The sequence below is a fragment of the Pieris brassicae genome, chromosome 6, assembly GCF_905147105.1.
Source record: "Pieris brassicae chromosome 6, ilPieBrab1.1, whole genome shotgun sequence".
Lineage (NCBI taxonomy): Eukaryota > Metazoa > Arthropoda > Insecta > Lepidoptera > Pieridae > Pieris > Pieris brassicae.
In genome coordinates, this window is record NC_059670.1 from 6,120,217 (window position 1) to 6,135,093 (window position 14,877).

Genomic DNA, 14,877 nt, shown 5'->3' on the forward strand with positions numbered 1-14,877 from the left:
TCAAGCACAGATAAAACCGGAATTGTCAATTCGATTTTTGAATTAAACTTATTGAACTACGTCTGTGACGAGCAACGCGCGCGCAGCTTTGAACGCAGAAGCCTCCGAACGATCGCCCCCGCGATTTTGAAGCGTGGGCGCAAGCCGGTACAGCCCAAAGTAAATTTGCGTAATATGAATAAAACACCTTTGATTACTACCTCCGCAAGACGACCGGCGACAGCAGGGGACCGCATCGAAATGGCGAGCTTTCTTTATATGCTCATGTTAGAATTTTAAATGAGTATCGAATAATGCATGGGACATAAAAAGCTATCGGCGACTAACAATATTATGTGAGCTGGTGCGTTGGAAAGCCAGTTGTAGAGTTCCTTGTATGGTGAAACAAGTTCGCCTGGAGTCCCACACGTTTCGACTTTTTGCGGATCAGCTAAGTGCTAGGGGCATCTTCGGCTGTTGTAAGTTGAAATGCAGGGTGTAAAGAATTTGTAGGGTTTACAGAGAGTATCAGGTATCATCTTAGCCTGGTCTGGGGATGGTTAGTAAAGAGCATTGTACCTATAGGTCGTGTGCTTGCAAACCACGTCTTTGCTTCATGCATTCGTAATGGAATCGTCTTAGCACAGTTCTAATTACACATGGCTGCTGTTACACCGACATCGTCAAGTGAACTGGGATTTCAAGTCTAAAAGCTTGTATATCATCATGAATATCTGGAAATAAAATGTAAGTATAATATTTTCCCTTCTCTTTAAAAAATTAAAAAGATTAAACATTCATTACAAAACATTAGTTTTAATGAAAGAAAAGATGATTTTCTAAACAATGAATTAGGTATTCAAAATTCCTTTAGTAATTGTAATGGTATGTTAATTACTGCTCCTTAATTATCAAATTACATTTACTTTGCAATAGTGTGATTTGTAGTATCTGGGATCTTCTAATAAAAACAAAATATTGTTTATCTGTCTAATCTAGTTAAGTACTTTGTTTGTATTATTGTGTACAGTAAAGAATTTATCTATTTTAGTTTATGATGTGTTGTTTATTTCACCCCTTACTTGACTGGTAGATGACATTCATGATTTTCTGTAATGTTTTTTGTTTTGGAGATCTTCGTACGTACTAAAGACCATAATACAAATAACTATAAATTTTTTTATTTAAATGTCAAAATATGGATTTCTTTTTAATTTATTTTCGTTGCTTTAGAACCAGCGAATGTACATAGATATATACACACATAGATATTTGTATTATGGCCTTCGAGACAGTTTAATAAGAGACTAATTAATAATCAAGAACCGAAAACATGATTATTTTTTTGTATTTGCTCCTATGGTTAATAACAATTAAATACAAATACATAGATATTGAATGTCGCAGGAACAAAAACCGTTATAAAGTAAATAGTGTCAGAAGTGTGTCGGCCTATAATCGATTCGGAGTTTCTGGTACTTCATACAACGCATCTACAAAACTACAAACCAATATAGAAATAAATCGTTTTCGTACCGTAAACTAAAGGAAGGTCCATAACCGTAACCAAACATTTCCATACTCAAAACAACCACGGAATATCTAAAAGTTGATAGTAAGATTAAAATATTAACAAGAAAAGATTTGCAATGATGCAGAATGCCGACCTTCAGTTATTGGAGAAGAACTAGCAATAATAATTTATTATATTTATCTATTTTAAGGTATGATTATTACTATGTAGTTTAAGAGTGTAAGGTAAATTAATCTCTTTAACCATAATAACTTAAACTGTGATAATTATATACATTATCGAATCTACACTGTGTAAGCGTCAAAATGTTATGTTTTTATTTTAGCACTTATATAGAGCAGAGACTAGGCTTCAGTCTGTGACTCTCATCCTGAAGTCTTAGGTTCCTCCCCGGCTGTGCACCAATAGACTTTATTTCTATGTGCGTATTCGCTTGAACGGTGAAGGAAAACATCGTGAGGAAACCGGCTAGCCTTAGACCCATGTCGACAGTGTGTGTCAGGCACAGGTAGTTATCACCTACTTGCCTATTAGATTGACGAATCATCATGAACCCAATACAGAAATCTAAGGGCCAGACCTAAAAAAGTTGTAGCGCCACTGATTTATTTTATTTACTTATATATAAATAAATTTCACATTCAAACGATTTGTATGTACGCTTTTACTTAAGATAATCAAGATGTGATATAGCCTTCTTCCATAACTGGGCTACACAAAGAGATTTTTTTTGTCAATTCAAATCAGTTGTTCCTGAGATCTTTTAGATCGACACTACACTTTGATCGACAAACAAATTATTTGGCTCCTAACGTAGCAATAATAAATAATTAAACCGGTTAAATTAAACACAAATACTATATATAGGCTCAGTAAACGTGAACAGTTTATCTATATAATAAACAGTTAGTGACGCTACTACAAATGACTACTCAGTACAAAATTACCTAGAATTGCAATCGCCCACAGTTACTGCTTTTAATTTGTATCGTTAATGTCTGTTTACTTACCGGTTCCAATATCAAGTTCATAACGGAACGTTAATTAGAATACAGGAGTTCCTCCTAGTGGGCTGTGTAGAAAGGGTATATTGCCATAAATTATATATTATGAAGAATGTTCTCTAAAAAGGCAAAACTATAATATCTAGAATCATAAATAAATTATTTCGAGGCGTTTATATTGCAAGTAATACCTTCCAAATACGCTTCATATACAAAATTTTACATCTAATAACAATTACGAATGTGAGATATTGAATATTAGTAAATATTAAAATTTTGTGCCTTCTTTAATATTGTTTGCAATTATCTCAAGTAATCTATAAAGTATGAAAGTATACAGAAATACTTATGTATTAAAATTTACCCAAAATAAATATTTTAAACACCTTTGATTCATTCAGTCCAGGTTCAGTGCGTAAAAGAATATTTCATCAAACCGAAATAATTGTGGCGGATCCTCCATACATTAAATGACCGAAACTATTATCTTAAGGGTGGGTCACACCGCTTCATCAGCGAGAATCAGATTTCTAATCAAATAAATCGATGTAGATTCCTTTCCTTTTCCTATTAATTTAGTGGGATGGGTTTTGGTCATTCTTACGTGCAGAGCTTATACTACGAGTATATGTCTCATACATAGATTAAATTTTAAGTACCTAATAATATATGCACTTTGTTAGCATACATACATGTTTATATTTCTATAGTTCTAGAAGTTAATTAATAAAAAATATTAAGCAAAATTATCCTAACTTTCTACAAAGTCCAAGGAAAGTATAAATTATAGTTGTACAATTTTTGTTTGATACATACCAAATATTCTTTACGGACTTTGTTACTATTATTCGATTTTTTTACAATATTGGAATAATATGGATAGAATCTATGATGAAAGAATACACTTGTCGAATTTGATGTCGCAGCACTGTTAAATTATCTTTACTGTGACAACATTAAGTCATTATAGTTAGACAGTGTGTTGATACTTAATATAAAAAATATACGTTTGTAAATAAAGATGCGTATCAAGTATCCAATATTCACCGTAATTAATTTAGTGTAAACTTTTTTATAAGTTACTTGAAATTAACATCATAGAATAACGACTTCATTGCTTAAGACATTAACATTGTCTTGCTGTTAACAAAAAGGAAATATGCACTCGCGTAAAGTATAAAATGAATCCACTGTTCTATATATTTATAATCTATCATAAAAATCAATAAACTAGACAAACCCTAATTATTTACATATCATATTGAGTCAACTAAGAACCATACAGTAACTGTACGGCGTATAACTTCCATGTATTATGTATTTCTAACGATTCCTCTGCGTGAGTGCCAGCTTAGCTTCGGTTTGACGGAGCCTTATGCATTGCGCACATTCATGAATATTGTAATGATTCTAATTGTTGCATTAGTCGCTACATATGTAGTGAACATAATTATATTGTCTAGATATAACAATTTTCAGACATAAGCTTTGTACTAATGAAGCTTTTAAATTGTTGCATCATTGCGTACACGAATTTGGTAGGCGTTAAAATACAAAATGACTAATGGATACCAGAAGCAACAATTTCATCAACTGTTATTTATAATTGTTGGTCAAGTTTTGAAATTTGGTTACAGTTATAGAATATGGACATAAGAATAGATCGCTGTTGAAAACACTAATCAATACTCGGCCTACTCTGAAACTATATAACAATAAGGTCCTATACATAATCTATAAATAAAAACCTATAGTGGTTTTTCAACCGCAAGGCACTTTTAAGTTTATATTAATATGTACAAAAAGTTTTGAAAGCGCTAATTTCAGCTTATTTTGACTAGGCATCGAAACAAAAGTGCATAGTGCATGTTTAGTGACATGCTATGGGTGTGATTATATCCACATCCTTAAACGCGACAAAGAATGCTAAGGATATATATAGAAGTTCTCGACCTTGGCCAGTCAGTGGTTGGACTGGTCGAGGATCCTCCTTTAGGTTTTAGGAACTGCCTCTATAAATGTATACTGAAATAAAGTTAAAAGAAAACATTATAACATTATACAGATTGTATCATTTAGTAAAAGTTTTAAAAATAATTTACTTATGAATTAAAAAGCTCATTTACAAACATAAATCATTTTGATCAAATATTCAAAACATATAGGTTTTTAACTATAATAAAATTAATTAAATTCAGGGACCAAATAAAAAATCTAGGAATAGTTTATCTGTAAGCGACGACAGAGCGAGTCGCTAATACTTTAGTAAGATAATACAGAGCGTATTTCAAGACATTGACCTTATAACCCAGAGATAAGTTTTTAAACCATTCATCTCTGAATGGAAGAGAATAAAAAACTTGTGCAATACTTTATTCTAACATACTATAAGAATAACATATAACATAGAGACAAAAACAAATACAGAGACATATAAGAGTTACAAAGGTAATAATATATTAATATTACTATCTAATTTGGGTAAATTTATCTGTATATTATTGATAAAACGGTACGCTCTTATTGCCGGTTTCTCAATATTCGTAATGATTTCTAATTTAATAAAATCGATATTTATTGATTTTTTCCCTCTGGAGAAGACTCTTGGGCCACGGGTTCAAGAGCCCAGGCGCTAATTTAAGTGGGCGCCCGGAAGATAGTACCGATGACCCCAAAGCTGCCGCCCGCATTAAAGGTACATTACCACAGGGACCAATCTTTTTTATTTTAGTTTTATATTAATACATTTTTATTATTATCATGTAGATAATATATTTAAATAAATTATTGATATAAAGTTACCGTAACGTACACGTAAAAAAAGTAACCGTAATACGAAGTCCAATTCAATAAACGAAGTCAGGAATGAAGCTAATCGTGAATATCACATTACATTCGACGCGTACGCAATTCGATCTCACTTCCCGCCCGTTGTCAGTACCCTCCCAATACTTATCATTGGTCGTTTACAAATTATTCTAATTAACTGATAATTTTATTTACACTACCCCTTTGACCCTAGATAAAAGTTTTGTCATTTCAATTGGTGTTCGGCTGTGAAAAGACGTGTACAATGATTTGATCATGTATTTTAGTGTGATAATTTTGTGGTTGTGTTTAAGTGCCGTGAGAGGATCGGGAAGTAAGTTGTTTCATTGAAAAGTTGTTCTAGACAAATTTAAGTCTCGCTAATTTCGGTACTTAAATTTACTTTAGTTAGTTTTCATCATGTTGCAGTAACTGCGGAGTTTGAGGTTTTAAAGAACTATAGTTTATTTAGTAAATTTGCAGTCATACATCTTTTGGCACGTTGATATTAAGCCAGCTAATCTGCTATTTACTTGACAGCTTAATTAAAAATTAAATTTCTAAGAATCTTACTTTCAAAAGATCATTTTTTTAGTTTGATCTTATTTTGTATTAAAAAGAAAATTTTAAGTGGCAATTACTTTTAATAGATTGCCTCCTAACGTATTTATTACACAAAGTTGTATAATATGTATTGTGCATAGATAAGACGAATATATTATGTCTATAGGAAATATGATAACATTGGTTCCATAATTTATTAACCTGTAATGAAGTAGGAGATCTTTATAAATGGCAAATCATATTTTATTAATGTTTATGATACCTTGCTCACATTCTTAATCTATTGAAGTCAACTAAACTCTCTACAGTTTTAACAATACAGATATATTTAAAGTTTTATCGATGTTTAATTAAATATTCTTAATATCTCAGAAAAGTTATAGGGCAAAAAATCAATAACCTCACGACAATTTTCAAAGTTAGAAAACTTTCAAAGTTACTCAATCAGTCAAAGTTAGGACACTTTGCATTATGCGAAGTTTCTCGTGTGTTAAATGTCTTTACCAGGGCAGCGGCTAATGATAAGCGATAAATTAATATTAGAAATAAATCGACTAAACTTAACGATAACCTTTTATTCGCCTTATTATAATAAATAAAATGCTTTAAAGTACTCCTCTACGAACCGTTTTGCTTACTAATGGCTTACTTGGTAACGCACGTGGCCTCTATATCAGAGGTCTTAAGGATCTTGAACAGGTTTGATGGATACAGAACCTATAAAATAGTCAACAGAATCGAATCGGCTGACAAAACGAAATTCATAAATCTAATTGACTCAGAGAGTTGTCTGCTATATGCCCCATTTTATGTAAGGGGATTTGTGCTAATACATTGTGTACAAAGAATATAATTATATATTAAAATTAGAATATACAATATTGATATTTTGAATTAATAAAGAAATGTAATCGCACTGATTTATCACTATTATCTAAATACCCAAAATATATACAATAAAATATGATTTTGTGTTATTCTTTTTATTATGTAAACGGTGTAATTTACTCGTAGCGTTAAACGCCTGAACTACTTTAAAGCTGTATTTATGATGTTTTGTATGTTGTTTTTTTGCTTTCCTAACTATATTCAATATGCAATATTAACGTAGTGAACGATATTTACAATTAAATATATAATAAATAATACTTATAATGTTTTTAATTATTTCTAAAGCTGAATGTGTGTGAAAAGCATACTTTTATGCGAAATACACAAGTAACTTTGTCTTATCTTTTAATAATATAAAATTGTAGATTTTTCCTCAATCCTTAATTAATTGTTTCCTTGATTGGCCCCTATCCATTTGTATTGAAGATCTTGAACCCTTTTTTTGAGACGAAGAGTCATTATATCAATTGAAAGGGACTCAATTTTTCTTTGTCTCTTCGCACAAGTCGTTTTTCTCAATTTGCTCGGAATTTTATTACAATTTTATAAATACGCATTTACGACCAATTTAAACAACTATTGTTATGTTTAATGTCCCTTTGGAAAACGAAATAAATATTCAATCTTTATGACACATTTTCAAAAATAAATGTCCATAATACTTTAATCTCCTTTAACACAATAAATACCTAGGTAACACTGATAATGTTTAGAAAATGAAAAACGGCTTAATGAAGAAACCAATACTTTTATTGTTTTTCGAAGTAATCTCCGTTCGTCTCTACACATTGTCGCATTGGTGTAACCACTGAAGAAAGCAGTGGACCCATTATTCTTTAGGGGCATCTTCTATGGCTTTTTCGTACGCCTTCTCCGCATCTTCAGGGCTCATCAAGCGAATACCTCGAATTTTATCATAAGTTCTTGGGAATAAATGACAGTCACAGGGCGCCAGGTCAGGACTGTATGGCGGATCACTCATTATCTCGATACCTGCCATACTCATATATTTAACAGTCCGTTTTGCGGAGTGCGCTAAAGCATTGTCGTGGTTAAGGAGGATCCTGCTTCGAGGGCGCTGTCGATTTTTTTCCAAGACAACAGGCAAACAGCGATTGACATACCAGTCTGAAATAACTGTCCTTCCATCTTCTAGCACAACGCGTCGCGTGTCGCGAAACGACCTTTCCGACCAGAGAATGTGGCAATCTATCTTTTTTTCCTTGACTTCTTTCTTTCTTGATTGGTTTTTGGTTTCGGGTTTGTAGCCATCTTTATCACCAGTATTTGAATCACTGCCGTTGAACTTATCTAACATGTGGCGACACTAGTCCATGCGAAGGTGATTCTGGTCGTCGGTTAAAGTATGAGGAATCTGGTAAAAAGCTTCCTGACGCCTAGACGTTCGTGTAATATTTTTTGAACTTGACTCATACCAATGCCTAGGCTTGCCCGTATCTGCTGATAGGTCACTCTCTCATCTTCCTCTATCATGCGTCGCACAGCACTGATGTTATCTTCAGTAGTCGCTGTTAAAGGACGCTCACGAGGACCATCATTGAAATTGCTAGACAAAAACAAATGACAAATGAATGCAATATACTACATACAATAAACATTAGGTTACCAAAAAGTTCTAAAACTGAAATACAAAACAGTTTTCATTAGCAATGTTTCTAACTGGCCTGTTCTAACCATTTTCAGAGTTACCTACTTATCAATATGAACTTAATAGCATGTGGAAATTGAACGTAATAGAAAAAAACCTTTTGAAAAATAAGTTCTACTTGGATGGAGAAAATCAGTTAGTTCTATAATAATATTACAAAATAAACTAGTACAATTAACTCCAAAGAGAATTGCGAAGAAATCCCGGCATTTTATCGCTATTTTAATTTCCCTTCAAATTGTCTATTCTTCAAAAGATAAAGAATAAGTTCAAATATTTTACGCTCAGTTAAATTAATGACTCTTTGTATCCTGGGGCATATTTTTAATTAATTTTTTAAGTAAATGTTCCGGGAATCCCCTTTTACAAATATAGTGGTTGTTCGTTAGAATTTTATTACAATGGCTTTTTTATCTATGGAAGCCAAATAAAATGTAGTTAAAAGTAGTACATGTGCAGTTCCTTTAGCATCGTCAGGTGTTGATTTCGTTCGAAAAAGGTTAATGTTAGGTATTCATCGCGTAGGTCGCCGTTATCTGCGTTTTTCACCAAATACCAACATATTGAGCCTCGAGATTAATCGAGTAATAATAAATAATCAACATATTTTAATCACTATATATCACTGAACTTCTCTTAAACGGCTGGATCGATTTGAATAAATTTGTTGTATGCTTTTGGATGGTTTAGATTTACAATTCAGCCCGGCAGATGGCACTGCAGTCGGTATCTAGGTTATGTACCTATACTGCAAACAAACTTCTGGTAATAATACATCTTCTGTGCATGTGTTCGTAATTAAATTCTAAACGGCTGGACAGATTTTGATGATTTTTTTTTGTGTATTCAAGGCGAGTTGACATTGATTTACATTTTTATTGTGTAACACGTGTGTACAGGATAACGTCTGTAGTAATATATCTATCCAATATTAAGTATTCGTGTTAGTTCCCGATCGCTAAAGTTACCATTATTTTTTTTAAACATATACCGTTTCTCACAACTGTATTAATAAAGACCACAAAATTTACAGGAATTGATTAAAATGTTAATTGCTTTTACTTTAACTGTATAACAACTATTTTAATTTGAGTTTGTTTTGTAGATAAATTTAGATAGTAAATATCAATGTAATTAGTTAAGTGATAATAATTGTGAATACTCATGATTTAGAGTATCCGCCTATGCCTCTTAAATAACTGATTACATTTGATCACACAAGTTTAGATGGTAGGTTATCCGCCATTCTTCGGATTACTATTAAAAAATAGATTTGCCATCGTGAATTTGTTTTGTTGTTTTTTATGTTTAATAATCGTTTATTTGCCAAGATTGTGTTCAATTAGATCGATCAACTACAAATATCCGCACAATAACCATATATAAAGAGGCATGCAAATATCATATCAATTTTTACAATGTCTTATAATAAGAACATTAACATAATGTCAAAGTTAAGTTATTTACAATTGATATCTTGGTTTATAAAAGAAACAACGTTGATTTCAAAATGTTATCTGTTTTAGTCCCTACTCTCTGGAGTTGTAATATATATACCGACCACAGAAATATAAATTAACAAAATTCTAGTAATTTATCTGAGTACCAACTTTAATTATCTCGTATCAAATTGTTTGTCGCTTTACCAAGAATTGATTGCTTCTATCGACAGAAATTAGTAATTGTTTTCCAACAATAAAAGCACAAAATATTAGACGCATACTGTTATACAAAAAAAAATCATTTTGTCCTTCGTGTCTCCTAATTTAATACTGTTCTAGTAGCATTGAACAATAATAAAGAACGCGCACCATTTATCCTGTTAGTCTAATAGCGACCAACAAATGGAACATTATTAAAAGGTATTTTTCATTTTAAATAAGTATCTTAACACATGCCTGTGATTGTTAAATAACTCATTTATATTTTAATATGAAATGTGTAAACTTTAAAAAAATAAAAAAAGCCAACTATTTTTATGTAAAAATTCGAATGAATTATTGTTTGCATAGTAATTAGAATATGCGATGACTGATACAATCTTAAACCTGCTTGACGTGAGTGGTATTCATTTATTGATTAAGCATCTCAAGGCCTAGTACTTATCTAACAAGTAACCTAGGTTGAAACCGACTTTTTTCATCCAAGTATCAAGATCAGGCTCGCAAAGCTCAGGTCAAGAAGATATCGCGTCAAGTGTTACTCGACATAGTTCATTGAAATACGTTTACCAAGGTATTAAAAATAATTCTTTAACAATTCATAGAAGAATTTATTTAAAGTTTTATTGCTGTATATGTATTTTTAACCAGATAATGGCAATAATACATATAAAGCATTATTATACCAATGTCTTAGATGACAGTTGTTACCATAGACCATGGGCGAAAATATTTTAGCGAATTATTGAATTTTAAATCTAGAGAAAAATCAAAGCAGATCATGCAAAATATTCCCAAAATATATGCAACATTTTATTCTGTGCTGCCAGTAGAGGCGGTTATTATTCCGTGTCGTCGGTTTTCAATACTCAATCGTTCCCATTTACGCTCGCATGGGATTTACAATCTCTCCCTAGTTATATCAGTGTATCTTGCTACATATTGCGTAATATTTGGCAACGCGTTAAAAATATATATTTTAAAATATCCTAGAAAATTTATAATAAATGTTTTATACATTTTATTTGGTCGCCATGCCACGATCAGTAAAATGAAACCTTTTTAAAATATTGTTTACGATATTTTTTCAATACGTATTGAAATACTTTCTTCAGTTGATCTATAAATTTTGTTTTGTAGATTTTCCCTAAACAATTTGACTTAGGCTCCTTCACGGAAAGAGTACGAATTGTTAAGGCTGGGAAAGGCACTCGTGTACTTTTTGGCTCTATGAGTGTCCATAAGCGGTGGTATTACTAAGGTGTGAGGTCTGCATTGTTCCGGAGTGTAGAAGTAACTAGACACTAAATAAATAATCAATTTTTAAACGACTTATTTGTAACAACTAGACACTTGGTCGCACAAACGAGATAAGTGTTAGCAATAAACGTTACTTTAATCGACAGCACAGTGTTAGCCTAGTAGGTTTTTAAGCCTTAGGTCGTGTGTTCGACACAGTTGTTCATAAATGTATTTTTTCTATTTTCACAATGTATACTCGATCATACGATGACGGTAAATATTTTGGTGAAACCTTCAAACTTAAAACCACAAAATCGACGTCGTGAGACAAGTCCAGAACCTGACCACCTACTTGCCTAAGAATTATTCAAAGAAACAGACATTAACGACTAAATACTATAACACTGATATGATGGCGCCACTCGTTTACAGTTTTAGTTATGAATCGGAAGTCAAACGAACTTATTTTTTTTCTCTATATGTATTTATTTGATTTGTATAATTTTCTGGGGTCAAGATAAAATTGTCTATATCTCTGTAACGAGATTTTCGTTAGCGAATAGGTAACCTGACATCTTTATGGAAGCGTTTGTTAATATAATATTTTAGTCTTTGGGCTGCATGTTATTCTGGTTTCGGAATCCGAAAGTGCGATAAACGGAAAAATATTAGACAAATTTCTTCATCTGTTAAAAAAATATTACGTGTATTAGCGTATTATTTAGTCAATTATAATATATTCTACCTATTTAAATTCTCTTTAATATTTTTTTTTCAGATTCATTAAAAGATCCATACATTTGTGGATCGCCAACGTGTACACGTAAGTAACTTTCAAGAATTAAGTATTGTAAATTAGGTACCTAGATAGACTTACAATAAACAGTACCTTCTAATTGTTATTTATAGACTGGAACAACAAAATCTATTTTTCCCCTCCCTCATCTACTAAAATGTTAACATTATGATCTTAGATTTATATTTTTAAATATCAATTGATAAAATTTTAGTAGATACTTGAATGCGGTATATATATCAATGTTCATAAACCTTAAATATCGTTGAGTCTATCATTTTATCAAAATTTTATTGTGGTATAATGCATTATCATTCAAATATTTAAGTTTTTGTAAATTGGAAAAGTTCTATAATCCGAGATGTAATGGATTTATTTGTATCGGGACAAGAAATGTCAATTGTCAATACGATATTTTAAATTTTAAAATTTCGATCAAGATTCAAAAGTAAATAAACTTTGTTTTTATTAACCACAATGTAATTATAATAACATTTTATTATAATTGAATAAATAACATATTTTAATTTTCAGAGTCTGAAAAATTTAAATATTTAACATCAGTAAGCTACCACTATGAATACAAAGTGAATGTGGAAACGTTCTTTGCTGGATCTAGTAATAACCGATCAACACTTGATATCAAAACAGAGGTAAGTTGTAATAAAAATAAAAATTAACTTTACTGTATTAAGAGTAAATAATTTTAAATAGTTCTATTATGAAACTGCTTAACCACTTAGTATTAAATAAATTGTAATATCATATATATATAGGAACTAGGAATAATAGTACTAATTCTGATGTTCTGACTATGGCTACAGTTGGAGAGCTAAAAAAGGTTACTGTTTTTGTCACATAATTTATCAATTTAATGTAACCAATTATTTTTATGTTCCAGGCTGTAATTCAATTCATCAGACCTTGTGAGGGTGTTATTCAATTAACTGATGTCACTCTTCTTGACCAGAATAAAGACTATCCAGTTGAAAGAGCTGAAAAATTTATTCATGCAATCTCACTCTATGATCTCAGGTTTTTACGTCTTGTATTAAAATAAACTTGGTTTAATTTTCTAAAATAAGATCAAGGAAGCTAAATAATATGAAATTGCAATATAGTTTTTATTTATTTTATTATCTTGTTATATCAAAGCAAATACCATAATGCAGTTTTGTATATATACTGGAAAACCATATATCTCTGGAACATGATTTTAGTTTGGTAAATTTTTATTTAAAAACATTATAACAGTTTTGATACACTACACAGTGGACCTAGTATTGTCTCAATGAGGTGTAAGATACATTTGTTACTTAACAATTATTTATTGAGTTATTTTGTCTTGGCAAATCATAGATTTATTTTCTTTAGTAAATAAACTTAAATTAACTCTGTAAAAACTAAATTTAGTTGAAGTAAAGTCTTAGTATAATGTTAACAATTTTTTAATCTTACAGATTTGCATTTCATGATGGTGTTATATCAGAGATATGTCCTCAAGAAAATGAAGAAGACTGGGTTCTTAACTTCAAACGAGGCATTTTGTCACTCTTTCAAAATAGCATGAAGAGATTTGACATTAATTTCAAAGGGATCGAAGTAAGTCCAACAGTAGAATAAAACTTTGTAATTTGTATTCATTTAAAAAAAACCCAAGCTTTTGTGCCTTTGAGCCCAAGCTATTAATTGTTTTGCAGAGTATGTATGTTGTTTATTAGCAAAGTAAAAATCTTATATTATTTTTTATTAGCAAGACACCCATGGAACATGCAATGTAGAGTACTCAGTGCGAGGACAAGAAAACACCAGTTTGATACTTGTGAAGACGCGTGATCTTTCACAGTGCACTGACAGATACAAATACATGTCTATCTTGCAGACTGTAAGATATGACTTTCAAAGTGTAAGTAATTAAAATATACAATAACATATCTCTTGCTGTAATGGCTTCCTTTTGTGAAATGTAATATATGTTTGACTAGAGGGTTAATATAAATCGCAGAAGGAAAATCTTTCTAAATAGAGTTTATTACACAAATAAAAAAAATATCTTTAGAAATTATTTCAATCTTTGTAATTACATACACAAACAACTTGAATTTAGCACCGCGCCATCTAGCCGTTAACCTTGCAACTATTTATATGTTCTCACTGAATTTGTTTTAAATTTCAGAAATTCCAAACATGGCCAGTGCTTAAATCGGAAAGCAAGTGTCGCATCAACGTGGATCATCACATCTACAAGTCGGTTAACTGTCGAGAACGACATCTGTTTGAGCCATTCTCGGGGAAAAATTCTGGTGCTATGACCACTGTTGTACAGGATTTGGAACTTATTAGAGAAGTTAATAAGACAGATGAGCTGACTGTCGATGATGATACAAAGGGTAAATAATAAAATTATTTATTTTTAAGCTAAATAATTGTCGCATATTACACCTCAATAATATTGTATGTGAGACTGATCTTTTAATTGCATACTAGCTGAATTCACAACAGATTTTGCTTATCTATTTTCTTGTTTTGTTTTTACGGCTATGTGATATTATGTTCTCAGTAAAATTTCGGCATTAATAAGTTTTCTATTAAATTAGAACTAAGTTACTGTAAGAATGCAAAATAAGGAAATATTTAATTTAATAGGAATTAAAGCAAATTTTAGGCCCGTTTCTTGTGTTTAGGTACATCACACATATTTCATTTAGGTCAAATAGTAATCTATTTGC

General features: G+C 31.2%; 1 protein-coding gene across 2 annotated transcripts in view; it reads left to right on the plus strand.

Annotated features, from left to right (window-relative positions):
* The first annotated feature begins 5,478 nt into the window (after positions 1-5,478).
* Positions 5,479-14,877, plus strand: part of LOC123710774 — a 50,554-nt gene continuing 41,155 nt past the window's right edge. For both annotated transcript variants that reach the window (XM_045662957.1, XM_045662959.1), the window contains exons 1-7: positions 5,479-5,659; positions 12,131-12,175; positions 12,683-12,801; positions 13,050-13,183; positions 13,609-13,750; positions 13,902-14,054; positions 14,325-14,538. In XM_045662957.1, the coding sequence (XP_045518913.1) occupies positions 5,602-5,659; positions 12,131-12,175; positions 12,683-12,801; positions 13,050-13,183; positions 13,609-13,750; positions 13,902-14,054; positions 14,325-14,538 (865 nt within the window). In that variant the 5' untranslated portion in view covers positions 5,479-5,601. The remainder of the gene's footprint in view (positions 5,660-12,130; positions 12,176-12,682; positions 12,802-13,049; positions 13,184-13,608; positions 13,751-13,901; positions 14,055-14,324; positions 14,539-14,877) is intronic.